At 47.8% G+C, this 14,337-nt stretch overlaps 2 protein-coding genes across 4 annotated transcripts in view; both read left to right on the forward strand.

The window, feature by feature from the left end:
• Positions 1-14,337, forward strand: part of LOC100115634 (frizzled-4) — a 45,168-nt gene that overhangs the window by 13,490 nt on the left and 17,341 nt on the right. For 2 of the 3 annotated variants that reach the window (XM_001600250.6, XM_008210439.4), the window contains exon 1: positions 2,864-3,764. The exons of the other annotated variant lie outside the window; for it this stretch is intronic. In XM_001600250.6, coding sequence (XP_001600300.2) covers positions 3,555-3,764 — 210 coding nt within the window. In that variant the 5' untranslated portion in view covers positions 2,864-3,554. Of the gene's footprint in view, positions 1-2,863; positions 3,765-14,337 lie in introns of those variants that run through there. 3 annotated transcript variants of the gene reach the window in all.
• LOC103316506 lies at positions 13,501-14,095 on the forward strand. Its single transcript, XM_008210437.1, has 3 exons — positions 13,501-13,587; positions 13,654-13,803; positions 13,875-14,095. The coding sequence occupies exons 1-3, from the start codon at positions 13,579-13,581 to the stop codon at positions 14,022-14,024; spliced, it is 309 nt and encodes a 102-aa protein (XP_008208659.1). The 5' UTR covers positions 13,501-13,578; the 3' UTR covers positions 14,025-14,095.

Consider the following 14,337-nt stretch of genomic DNA (forward strand, 5'->3'; position numbering starts at 1 on the left):
CTCTCTCTCTTTCGCGATCTCGCGAACACGTTCCTCGAAAAGATCCTTGCATCAGAACTGCTTCTTCTTGGGAAGCTATACTCTGCTGCTGCAGCTTCTTCCTCTTGTTCTGCGCAGCTCTCTTTTGTGCATTGTGTTCGGAGAGAGAGAGAGAGAGAGAGAGAGAGAGAGAGAGAGAGAGAGAGAGAGAGAGAGAGAGAGAGAGGGACTACGAGAATGAGATGTCGAACGTTGTGCCGCTGCAGTGTGTGTGCAAGGCCCACGGCTTTTTGATTGTCGTGCGAGTCTTGATTTTCTGCGAATTGGGAGCGATGTACGCTTTTTGAAGATTGGACGCTCGCTACGGGGGATTGAAACAATGTTGGGATGTGCTCGTTTTTTAGGTTGATTTGTTTTATGAATTTACTCCAACGTTTATTAAAAAAGGTTTTAGACACACGAAAATTGAGAGGCGTATATGATGAAACGATGACGCCACTCCGTCAGAGCCGATCGCTCGCTCACAAAGCGTTTCGGTAGCTCATATAATATTCAAGAGCTCTCCTCCCAAAGCCTAATCTCATGCATACTTAGCTCTCAATCATATAGACGCGCCGAGAGCGTAGGAATACCTATAGTTATACATCCGAACTTCAAAATGCGAACCGCCTGGCGCAAATCCATTTCCCATCAACGATGAGCTCACTGTGTTATATACCTGCCCTCTGCGCTCGGAGACAATTACACACACACACACACACGCCCGCACGTGACTATAAAACTCTCGTCCTCTACCGTCGCACACACAAAAGTTCCCCGAAGAGCCAGCCGCAACTGATCCAGGGGGACTCTACTATGTAGATATATGCCCTCTCGCACAAAAACCGTCGCGGTTCGAGAGAGAGAGAGAGAGAGAGAGAGAGAGAGAGAGAGAGAGAGAGAGAGAGAGAGAGAGAGAGAGCGTAACGAATAGCGAAGCGAAGAAAGGAGCGAGAGAGTAGCCGGCGTCCATCGAGTGCCCGAAAAAATTGTAGAAAAGGACTAAAAAAAAGGAGTCTGCGTGAAGCGAGGTCACAACCGCATACATATACGAACGCGGAATAATGGGGATTTATTAGAGCCCACTTTCGACGAGCCATTATTATTTATCTCGAAAGGGAGTACGCAACCTGGCAGCATTGTGAGGTGCTCTCGTGGTATTACAATGAATTTCGCGAGCGCATATACAAAAGGTCTGCGCGCACAAAACGCAACCCGATCTCCCTTATACACCCCCACCATTCCCCGCGTGCGCACCAGATGGGTAATCAGACAAATTTTCGAAGACCGCCTCTGCGCGCACGTGTGTGTATGATACACTCGCTGAAACGGTAAACTCTCGAGTGATTTACGCTGGTCTATATTAATTTCGCTTCCGGCTAATGTAAGCGCGCTGTGCTGATGTAGCGATTCGAGCTATGGTAAACAGGCGGTCGATATGTGGTTTTTGATTTTTGGAGGTTTTCGAGGTAGGGAATATTACTCGCATATGGACGAGTTGTAGGATCGGATAAATCAACATTGATTCACCGCACGATCGATTGCATTGATCACTGCACTGAGGTATTTGCAGTCATCAGCCATTACGCGGGCAATATCGGCGTGGCAGCTGCTTTGTCGGCGCAAAGCCTATATCTACGGCATAATATAATGTAGGTAGAGAGCTTAGAGGCTCCTCTGGTATTTTTCTGTTAATGTACGACGACGACGATCATTGCGATATCATGGGTGTACAGCTCCTTATACACATTATAGCGTTACAGGCCATTATTCGAGTATGGGAAATTACTGACCTGCCGCGCTCTTTTGTGACTTATAAAGTCGGTGCTGCTACTGCTGCAGTTGGTTCATGTGTGTGTGTGTGTGTGTGTTGCGCGTAGAAAGTCGGATTGCCGTATCGGACACTTATATGGTAATATATCGAAGGAATTTATGTGCACGTTTACTCGTGCCGCTCGCATTGGATTTAATTAGGGGAATTCGAGTTTTGCGCAAAAGTTCATTTCGTAATGAGTGCAGCGCGAGCTCCGCTGAAAAATTGAAAATTGATTGAGCTTTTTGAAGCGAGCTGCGCTTTATGTAACGTGTACTAGTTTGCATCGACAGTTTAGTTTTTATGTAGCGTTTGCTCGGAGAGCGACAAATGCTGCTCGTCATAGCGTATCAATAAACAAAATAATCTCGTCCGAGCCTTATCAGCGCCGATAATCAATAATGCAGGAACTTTCACTTCCTCCTCCTCGTCACCCGTCGCATAAACAATAAATAAAAAATCCCTCTGCATCTCTCCAAACTTGAATCTTAACAACGAGCTCCTGACTCTCGGCTCCTGATCGACAAGCCTCGTCACGCAATTTCGAAATCAAGATACGCTATTTCCATCGGGCTCCCCTCAGGCCCGCCAATTATTATCCCATAAGCGCAAAGGTGTGCGCGAGCGGACCGAGACGAAATTCTTCCGACGGTCTTTCAAAATAATAGGTCCTCCAAAGCGCGCGAGACCGTGCAGTGTGTTGTGGAGGGTATAGGAAGGAAAGGGGGCCAATAAAGGACTGAGAAAAAATCGGGCCGGAGAGCTAACGTTTTTGCCTCTGTTTCTCCGTCTAATTCTTTCTTTCTCCGCGCCGTGTGTCTATACTTATTCGTGATTTCTTGAGCGATCGGAATTCGTTCGCGCGTTGGTGACGAATCCCACGAGACCAGCGAGTTCGCTTATTTTCCAACGTGGATTTCTCATACGTTTACGCGTAGTCACGAGAATAATTTCCTTCAATCACGCCGAGGCACTTAACCAGCGACTTCCTCCTGAAAAAAAATCACTCACCTCAATAACAAACCTCATTCTCGCATCAGCACGCCTAATGAACCTAAATCCAAATCAAAATCGCATAAACAAACCTCAATCAAAATCCTCGCGTTTCCTTCACCTCTCATCCTCTCCTCCTCTCTCTCTCTCTCTCTTCTTCGTCATCATCATCATCACCATCCTTCGCTCTGGACCAGTCGTCCTCCCTCCCCTCTTCTCCGTGCGCGGCGCATCGTCGGAAGAACCGGCGAGCGCGCGCGCGAGAGAGAGAGAGAGAGAGAGAGAGAGAGAGAGAGAGCGCACCGGTCTTCCCTCACCCTGCGGCCGCGCGGCGCGGGCATTGAAAATACAAAACGGAGCCGAGCACGTCGCCGCGAGAGAGCCAGAGCCGAGTTGAGTTCAGTACCTTGCCGACTGCCGAGCCGTGTGCTGCGCTCCGCGGCTGCTCCGCCGCAGCTTTCTTCGAGCGCGGTTCCGTACTGAAGGCTCTGCTCTTGTTTTCCAACGATTCTTCTGGTTAATCCTCTGGATGGAGTATGCGTGAAGGAAGTGAAGTGAATCGCCGCATTACCGAAGTGGTACCAGCTCTGAACGTACGGACCACGAGTGTAACAAGTGTCTTCTGAAAATCTATAGCTCTGACTGACATCGCGGAGAACGATCGCGACGATGATGATCCCGTCGACTTTGTCGGTGTGAACTATAGGAATCGCGGTAAGATCGTGCGAGGATGTCATCATCGAAGATGTTCCTGCTCCTGCGATTCGGCCTGGTCCTTGTCGGTCTGACCGGTAGTGCGCGCTCCTGGGGTCTCAACCACCAGGGCTCCAGCGCCAAATGCGAGCGACTCAACGTGTCGTTCTGCCGGGGCCTCAGGTACAACCTCACTGCTATGCCCAACTTCATGGGCCACGAGGATCAGCTGCAGGCCGAGCGAGAGGTGAGTCTCTCTTCTCTTCCTTTTCGTCGAGAGAAGATCGTCGATTTTTACGAGTGTATCCCCTCCCCCCCCCCCCCTCGGCGCGATAACTAATTGTCCCGAGATCCGGCAAAACTGGTGTGCGATATCGGAAGCTGGGCAGAGAGACGATGGTTATTATTCACGCGCCTCTTATCCTTCATTGCTGTCATCGTCGGCGGAGAGATTACGCCAGAGTGAATTACACTCGATCTTTTAATGTTGCGCATTCGTTAAACTCGTATCTTGACGATTATAACCACTTATACGAGAGGATAATATATTATATCCCTCGCTCGAATATGCAAAAACCGCGCAGAGCATCAATTTTGAACGGATTATAGCGGAGCTCGAAATTCGGATCGACCGCCGAAAAGATCCAACGGGTCGGTACCTGTATTAGCAAGCATTTCGTATATCTGAATAAATATCCATTCACGATATTCATTCCGGTAAGCCACACCACGGCCGTCGAGATTCTGATTGAGAAATTCCTGGTCCCTATAACATTCGCCACGGTGAATCCGATACTCGTCAACAAAAGCGTCGAAGCTCACTTCCCGAAATCACGTCAGCATTTCAGCGGAGCATTAGATTTTTGCTCGACCGATTCGCTCGTGCCATTCATAAAAGCGCCGCAGCGCGTCGATTCGTTTACACTCGCGCTGTATCTTATCGCGCGCAATCGATACCGTTTGACATTATATACGCGAAGAAGAAAAAAACCGGAACGTAAACAAAAAGCGCGACGACGAAATCACTGTTATTCCTTCGGCGAGCAATTTCGAGATAAAAACTGCAATCCGATTACAAGGTCAGCCTCTATAGCTATTCCGACGTCAGGTGCAGTGTCGGTTGCGAATTAAATATACCGAAAAACAAGCTGAGCTTCTCTATCTCGGAAAGTCGGCCGGGCAAAAAGGGATAAATCTGCATCTCGCAGGGAGAAAAGTGTCCGCGGATCGCCATTCAGCGCGCGCCAGGCCCTTTTACCGCAGCATGTACAGAAGAAGCGGCTGCAGCGCACGCGGTCGGAAAATCGCGCGCGCAGCTCTCTCGTCCTTCAAGATCTCTATATACATTGCAGTATAGCGCGCGGAGGTAGAAGGCAATCGAGAGCGCGCGCGGCTTCGATCTCTCGGAATCTTTCTCTCTCTCTCTCTCTCTCTCTCTCTCTCTCTCTCTCTCTCTCGTGGCATCCTCGCCGATCGCTTTGCTCCGCTTTTGCGCGCAAAAAAGGGGAACGAGTCGAGGCGATATCTTTTTATTGTATATATTATACACTCGTATAGGTACTGCGAAATCGAGGATACGTGCGTATGCGAGTTGACAGCTGCGCGCGCGTGTGTGTGTGTGTGTAGAAGAGAATCGTTATGTATCGCGAACAACAATTTTCCCTCGAAATCGAATCTCGGATATTAGAGCGTAAAGAGGCCTTTCGTTTACAAAGAGCCTCTGCGCTCTAGAGTTAAAAAGCCAAAAGATGCAGAGACAGCATGACGACTCGGTATTATTGTATATCCCTCGCTATCGCTCCCTCACATCTCTCGCTCTCAGCTGCAGCCAGCAAATGCATCGGCCCCTTTGCCGAGTTGCGTCTTTGCTGAGATCTTGATCGTCATCGTTCTCGCGAGAATGGGTCACTTAACGATCGGAGCGCGTATGAAATGTATAAAACGAAGAAGACCCCCGTCCCTGTAATAATCGAACGCGGTGCATCTCTCCGGCGCTTTTCACGCATGTATTGTGCGGAAGAGAGAGGACGTACACGCTCGAGTTCACCGACGGACGAAAAAAGAGAGAAAGAGTGACGCGCAGTGTCGCGTGAGATATATATCGCTGTCCAGAGTAGAGAGTATGATGTAAGTAGACGTTATGGATGCGGGATCGCAGGAAGCTGCCATCGAGAATATCGCTCGCCGGGCTCTTTTGTTCGGGTATAGTGGAGGATTAGGCGTATATAAGCTCTCGAGGGGATGCGAGTGCGCTTGTTTCTTTTTGTCGAGGAGAGTCGTAAAAAAAACCGGATTCTGTGCGGTCGGTCCGATGAGACAACGCGCGTTATGGACGAGGATATTTAATTATCGCGTTTCCGTTTTAGATATAGTGAATATAATTCTTGTGTTTTTGATCGTCTTCGCGGCAATTTAATAGATATTTTTGTACACTTAGTATTCCTGCCGATTTCCCAATGTATATCCACTGCATACTTTGAAGACCTAACGATGTCCCGAATAATCTCGAGTTGGCATCGCGCGCGTAAAAGGGAATTTCGCAAACGCGCACATACGTAAATTGTACACACCGGAGAAGAGAAAGCGACGCGTTGGATTTTCGGCTGTAAGATCGACAGGTGACGGGGTCACGTCTGCGGGTCCAATTAAGAAGGTTGGCTCTCATACAGAGTCCGACCGAAGAAGCATGAATGAATCACGTCATCGCGAGGCACTTAAAATATTCGGTGTCCTCATGTGCCCGCATGAATGAACAGGTCGCCGAGACGACGCGCGAAGGAGGGGTAGACACGTGCGTGAATAGGCTACTTTTGTCCTTCCTTTTCCAGCATAAGAGATCGATTCGATCTCGCCACTTCATCAACGAAAAACAATCATCGCTAACTTCTTCGCTGTTCCGAATATAGAGTCTCGAAAATTTACGATGCAAAGGATCCGTCGACGAATTCGCTGCGCGCAGCAGTTTGTGCACACGTCCGTACGGAGTACGCACGCTCGGATGATTCGATTCGTTTCATCGCCGCTAATGAGAGAGCCGAGATGCTCTCCGTTCGCGGCTTTGATCTCGGATCGTTTATTAACGCTCGACCAAGCCGCACACACACACACACACACACACATATAGACTCGCCGAGAAAGAGACGGCCTTTAGCGGCGGCGGAGATCCTAGAGAGGTATTACAGGCGAGGAAAAGGAGGGATTGTGAATGCACCGCTGCCTATACATCAGCATATACCTATCTGTTATGCCCAGATGTGCGCTCTAGCCCGAAACGGGCTCCGCTGCGAGCTCCCAACGGAAAAGCGTTCCGACTTTTCCTTGATTTATCGCTTAGACGGACTAGTCGATCGTTAGCGAGAAGAATTCGTTAGTCTGCGGTTTTCTACACTCGCGCGCGAATGTAATACGGTGAAATAATATCCGAGTTTTACGGCGGCGCTTGTATAGGCGGCTCTTCTCGCTGTAATATAATATATATCTGATTTAGTGGGCAATAAATATACGATATGCCAGAAAGATAAATGCGGTGAGTCGGCGCTTAATACTTGTACAATTGATTCGATTTTACAACGTACAATATAACTATGGGGGAGACAATACAAGAGCGATTAGATCTCTCTCGATTTTGCGGCCTTGCGCGCCTTCTTCTATTATTTTATTTACATTTATGGCTCTCGTTAAGCAACGACAATTAATTATAAAGGCGCACGTGTTCTATTAGCCGGTAAATACCTCCTCTCGTCGCGCGGAGAATAAATTTTCCACAATCATCAAGGCACGTCGGACTAATTGTTCAGCAACAATAATCGCCCAACCTATTCACGGCACACACGCGCGTATTATTGTTATAACACATCGCAGCTATGGTACAACAAGTCCCGCAACTTATCGCAACGAAAAAAAAGAAATACACGCCGCTACGCGCAATAATAAGCCGCGCCGACCTATGCACATACACTTTGATATTAATTCGTGATTTATGCCCGCCCGCGCGCAACCGCCGCGTTTTTACGCGCGGTGAAAACGAAAACGAGAAACGCCTCGTAAACTTCGCTTCTCTCCCCCCGCCCCTTCGCCCATATCCCCGCGCACAGAGAGCGACGTTTTAAACGCTCGCGTGTGTAAGTGCTGGACGAAGAAACACAAAGGGGCGCACGGAAATTAGCCCTTATTTAGCCCGGAGATCCCGCGCTGGGATAAAGTCGCGTTTGAATACAAATTTTTTGAATGGGTGCGAGAGGGTGGATGCTCGGGGATACGTGACGACCGGATGTTTGTAACGATTTCGTGTGTGACATAATTTTTTTTCTCTCTTTATGGGCTTGCGTGCCGTGCGGCTGCCCGCGGAGAGATATGGTACAAAAGTTAATGACTGAAAGCCATTTATTACACGACTGTTCATTAAAATCGCAATAGTGTATATGCATACGCACGGCGAGATGTACATTATAAAGGAGAGACGAACAATGATTATGAAAACCTAATGGAATCGCGAGGGTTATGCGTAATTTATGAAGCGTATAAAACGTAATTAAAACGTAATATCTCTCGGAGCGAGCTGTCCTTTGCGCTGATTGCGCCGACTCGAAAGAAGAATTTCGAAACCGAATGCAGCTCCGTCGTTTTACTCGCGCGAATTAGAGACGACGAAAGTGGGGCCCCTATTGATCTCCCGAAGCAAAAGTGCAAGCTACCGCGACAGCGTCTGTCTGTCTCCTCTTTAAACGATCTCGGACACTTGAATGAGCGCATCGATCCGAGAGCCTCTAATTTCGCGATAATGGCCGCGGTTTGCTATCGTGTATTATACGACGCGGAAACACGTATACATGCAGCGCGGAGTGACCTCGATCGGAAGTAGCGGGCCGATTACGAGATCGTAAATCAAAGGCCCCGACGCGCGCGGCTGCTCTGCACTTTCTTCTTTGCATCACGACTCTATCCTCGCTCTCGTATTATTGAACGAGATCAATCTTCACCTTTATTATCTATAAGTGTATAACTGTATATACCATGTTATACGATACGACACAGGAGCGTTACGTCAATCGTGAAAGCGATTTCTCAACTCGAGGCGCCAGTGGAGAGATAATGCGATGCACGCACCTGAGTCGAGAGCGCGAAAAGAAAAAACGGGAGCATCGTGACGCAAGAGCTGCTGCTCGCTGAAAAAAACGCAGACGGTCGAGCAATTTGCCGGCAGAAAATTTCTTTTCTCGCTTGAATCGCGGCCAACAGTAAACGTCTTTCCCCGAGCAATATCGCACATCTATTTTCGAATAAGTCGCTGCAGGTAAACGTAGAGAGAGAGAGAGAGAGAGAGAGAGAGAGAGAGAGAGAGAGAGAGAGAGAGAGAGAGAGAGAGAGAGAGAGCAGCGAACCTATACGTACCAACGTCGATAAGCCATCAAAAGTACCGCGGGCTCATTTGCGCCGCCAGCGCTGTTCCCTTGTAAATCATCCGTCGCGGCGATAACGCAGTCGCGATGTATATAGGTATAGCAACACGCGTCTGTGTCCGCGAGCGTTATAACGCCGCGTCGAGAGATAAGTGAGTAAGAGAGAGAGAGAGAGAGATACTTTGTTATTGACACTCACCTATGAGAACGCCTGTGTGTATATAATTGTTTTCTCGTGTCCGCGGCGACACATCGCAACTATATATCGCTCGCGCAAGCTATTTTTTCCCCGCGCGCGGGCAGGCATCTTTACGACTCATCTCTTCCGTCTCGTCGTCGTGCGCGCTTCGCGGCTGTTTGTTTATGATTAGACCTGATGGATTTATTGTACATACGGAGCTCTGGATGTACGTTTTCGGGAGACAGATACGCGCCGATTCTTTGCCGCAACGTATAGAGTTTTATTATACGCCGGAGAAATCTATCGCTGGTCTATATATCTTCCAATAAACCGATGCTTCGACGGCCCCTGAGACAGATCCTCGATTTTAAAAAGAAGCTGTATGCCGCGGGAATTATTTAAAGAGCATATAGCGGCAGCTCTCGAAGAGTGGCTTGTTTGCTCAGCAGCAGCTCTCTTTGATCTCAGCCGCGCGGACTAGCACTCGTATACTCTTTTTCCCTTCCGCCCCCGAGACGAGGCGTCAGACCGCGAGAGCGAGAGAGAGAGAGAGAGAGAGAGAGAGAGAGAGAGAGACAGACGAGTCAAAAGCGCGACTGCAAGCAGCACGTGTCGAGAGAGCACTTGCGCGAGAGCTCTTTTGACTTTAATCGTCGCGGATCGTTTATTTCCCCCGACGCGGACCACTTAGCGCGCTTCCGCCTCGCTCTCTGGATTCGCAGCGCGGAATTTTTACGAATCCCTCTCGATAAAATCGTCGCGCGCGCAATTTTCGAGAGAACGACTCAATTCACGAGATTGAAATTCCGCGCTGGCGAGCTTGCTCGCTTTTGTCATGCAAATCCAGCCGTCAGCTATCTCTCGTCATTCGCAGTCCAGACGCGCAGCGCGACTTATACGACTTATACGCGCACGTATGTGGACTCAGCTGTCCGCGCGCCGCTAACAGCCGCATCAAAGGAGTCGGTTCTCCTCGTTTTTCGCGTGTCACGCCCGATTTTATTATATCCTGCAGAGCAGTGTGATCCCGAGTCATTTTTCATAAGTGTCTACATTTTGCCGGCTATACACATGCATCGTATAGACTCGTTGCGCGAATTTCACCGGCTCAGAGAAGTGAATGCCGGAAGCTGACGATTATGTATTTTCGCTGCGGAATTAACTCGAAGCGACGTGTCTTTTGCGCGTGTAATCCTTTATTTATCTCCTCGCGGCTTTCCACGTCACGCGACGCGTCATCGTCGGCGAATGGCCCTTTGATGCGGCGAGAGAGAGAGAGAGAGAGAGAGAGAGAGATGTGTCAGGCGGATGGTTATATCTCGCCTTGGAAATATTAGCCGCTTCGCGGAACGGCGCGAGAAATCGGCAGTACTACAATACACACACACGGAACCTTCGATGATACGTACGAACGCAACGTAACCGTACGTCGCTATAATTCTCTATGTGTATCAAACGCACAGCTCAAAAAAAGCACTACAAACCGCTCCATAAATAAGCTCTCAAGCAAGCCGGGAAACGGCCTCATTCGCGGCGCAGTCCTACCGAGCTTTCAGAATAATGACTCCAAAACGCCGACGTCGACGCCGATGCCGCATACCAAGCGCTCGCGAGGGACAGCTGCCGCTGCGGCTCTGCCCGCAGAATATAACTCGTACACACATTGTACACAGGCCTCTCGCGGCAGCAGCTTGTATCTTTGCCCTCTCGTTTCGGCGCGGCCACTTGAAATACACGGGTTATTGGCTCTCCTGATGTATGCGCCGCGGCTCAAATAGACAATGACGGCCTTTGGGTAAACACGCGCGCGGTGTTCGGGAATGTCTCTTTCATGTGCTTGGAATCTTCGTCGTTGTCGTCGTCGTCGTAGTTGACGGCTGTGATGATTCAGTCCAATTTACCGCGAAAGAAACGGCGCGATCTTTATCTCTCCCAGACGAGCGCGCTGTGCTGCTATTTCCATCGCTCGCCGAGTAGCTCTGCCTTTAAGCGACAAATTTTTGCGCAAGCGCTCCGAATACAATTATAACCGTGCGCGCAGCGGCTCTCTTGAAAAAATATAGTAGTATAGGTGTGTAATAACGAAGAGCGCGCGCGCGCAATTAGCCGCTGTGCGAGGGAAAATAATTACGCCGCCCCTTATACACTACTCGAGCGCGCGGCGCTTTTCATCGTCGTCCGGCGGCGATTAATTAACGCAAGAGAGCTGCGACTCGAGTGCTGTGTAATTATGCGGAGTTATCCGCTGTCCGTGACTTTATGATACGTGAGCGATGCAGTCTGCCGCTGAATTTCAGCTGTTGATCATTGCGCAGACAATTATAAGAGAGAGGGGGAGAAGATGGAATAGGTATTAACGTCAGCTTGGTTCGATTTTACACCCAAAAATGCCGCTGCGCACCTTGTACGGAGACGGAGCCGAGAGCGATTAGGTAAACACCGCCTTGCGAGCTCTCTCGAGGTGCTAACAATTTACGTTATTTATTTTAACACACACACACACACACACACACACACACACACAAAGGCCTGCTCTGCTCCTGCTTTCAAGACCGAGCCCTAAAACGGCTTTTCTCTCGCAATCAAGCCAGCCATCACCGCTCCTCGCCTCCATCTCTTCTTCTTCTCCGCACTCTTTCTTTATCTCTTCATCGTTCCTTTCTTCTGCCGTGCGCACAGTTGCTCTCCTTCGTCGTCGTCCGCGGCACTATGCATAATCGCGAAACTCGCGTCGTCGTCGTCGTGATGTCTATACTGCTTGTCATGTGCTTGTAATAAAAAGCGAAGCGTGTGTGTAATCCACGTGCGCTGCAGTCACCCTTGAGGATCTCGCTCGTGAGCTTCGCCTTGTGTATTATACACAGTATACACGTCCATCTGTGTGTCTGCGCTGCTATTGCACGAAAGGAGGATCAAAGAACGGGAGAACGTATGATTAGAGCGACGATTTTTTCATATACTCGTTATATTTCTTATAATGGGATAGCGCACGAGAAAGTTTGCCTCGCGAAAATTGGAACGATATATTACTATACATAAAGGCCAAGTAGTACACAGCGAGGCTGAAAAGAAAAAAAGAGGTACGTCGAATCGCTCGTCAAGGGCCGTCACTCGCTGCTGCGCAGATACTCGACGAGGCTTCAAAAGCGACCGCCTTAATGTTATTACGATAATAAAACCGAGCTCCTCTCGGTGCACACACACGCTATAAATACCATACGTACTGCTGCGCGTCTGTGTACAGAGACATACACGCAGCACACAATCTCCACGCGAGATTCCCCGAGGCTCGTTAAACGCATACACGGCACTGAACCTCGAACTTATCCTTCTCTCTCCGTCTCTCGTGTCGCTGTCTCTTTCTCTCTGGAGAGGGGTAATATTGGCGTAGGAGTATGTAGTCGCTGCCGCGCGTGAGAAATCTCGAGCGGGACATCGCGGCGGCTTCTCTTTGGTCTGATAATTAAGAGTCGCGCTGACGGCTCATACGACGTTTGCTCGTCTCGAGGTTCGCCTTCGTTTTTTTTTTCTTTTTCAAGTTTCGTGTACGCACGCGGCGAGCTTTATTGAAGAATTTTTTAGCGGAATAATGGAGAAATCGAGTAGTATGTATAAGTGCGTGTGGTCGACTTTGGAATTCCGATGTTGCAGGGAGAGAGATCGATAATTAGCAAAAGTGGGGGCGCTAATGGATTAAGTTATCGGAGATATGGCGGGGGGGATTTAAGAGCGCCGGAACGTGACAGAAAAGTGCGCGAGCGATGCGGAGATAAGAGCGCGCAGGCAGCTAAATGAACCGATTGAAAAAAACTTGAGATATCGCGCGAGATTTTTGTACTTTGCTGTTGTGTTATCGGTCGTCGATAGTGTTGATAGAAAGGTCTTTTCAACTTTGCTTAAAGGATTAGATAATTAATTTTTAGGATGTGTCTGATGCGACGTTGAAGCTCTTTCTTGGCGGTCACAAGTTTTTATTAGCTAGCTAGAATGAAGCAAAAACAATAATGTTATGTAGTATAATGGCAAAACAATAGGCAATCACGTTGATGAGCGCCTGATTTTTTCAAATACGTAAGAGCCACTCATATACGGTGGTGTATCTTTTTGTCATTTACAGTCCGAGTTCTGCTAAGCACCAGTATCCACTTCTATTTCGGGGATAGTTTTTAAAAATAACGTTTAATCTTAACGATGAAAGTGATTTTGTTCGTTGCATCTTGCATTATATTGGAAGAAGTTCTGGGTGCAGTGAGTTGAAAGAAATTATGAAACGGCATCTAGAACATAGTTTAAGAAAACTTATATCATGCGATACTTGCAGCTTGAAAATTGGGTCCTCATCGAGGATGCGAGCATTGAATTTGTTAACAGCAGTTACGCTGACATAGATACCTTGGATGTATCTGTAAACTATAAGGAGGATGAACCTAACTCCTTACGATTTTACGCGGACGTGAAGATGGATTTGCCAGAGGAAACTTATGTATGAGGTTATAGCACAAGATGTTTTACTCTTCTTCGTTTCGAAATTTTTAAAGACACAATTATGTTTTAAGATGAAATTGTCAGCCACCGCTCGCGCTTTTGGTGTCTACAGAGTACCGACTGGTCTTTCGATCGATGCAAACATTTGTGACGAGAATAAAAAGAATTTTATGGGTATCATATTAGATTTCATTGGCATTAGGGAATGTCCTCCAAAAAAGGTATCGTGATTGTGTTGAATAAAATTAAAGTAAAAACTATATAAGCTGCCATTTGCTTTTTCTTATATCAGGGTGTTTACTCAAATGAAGATTTTATGCCAGAGGTACCTTCATTTGCAGTTTACGCGCTGCATAATGTGCATCTCTGTGTCGATGCAGTCCTCTACGGAAAGCCAGATATTATGCTAATGAAACTGAAAATTTTTCTCAAAATAAACTAACGACTTTATAAGTATTGTATGAACAAAATACTTGTATAATAGCTCTTTCATGATAAATAGCAAAAAAAGAATAATCTTCGTGCTGTTTTCCTCAAAAAGAAAAAAAAATGTATACCTTGATTATGAATGGTTCAGTAATGACCAAATATTTCGGTGTAAAAACAACAGACAATCAAGAATAATTAAAACTCGAGTGCACACGATCTCCTTAATTTGATAGCGATGTGTTCGACTTTATTGGCGTTACAGTTCGTCCTCCGAAAAAGGTATACCATATAATATCATAGTTTTTTTTCTCCAATCGAGCAATCGC

Source organism: Nasonia vitripennis, chromosome 4 (genome assembly GCF_009193385.2).
Source record: "Nasonia vitripennis strain AsymCx chromosome 4, Nvit_psr_1.1, whole genome shotgun sequence".
Taxonomy (NCBI): domain Eukaryota; kingdom Metazoa; phylum Arthropoda; class Insecta; order Hymenoptera; family Pteromalidae; genus Nasonia; species Nasonia vitripennis.

Coding starts and splice junctions, on each gene's coding strand:
- LOC103316506 (XM_008210437.1), top strand. Junction 13,804..13,874: donor GGGAATGTCCTCCAAAAAAG/GTATCGTGATTG, acceptor TTCTTATATCAG/GGTGTTTACTCAAATGAAGA.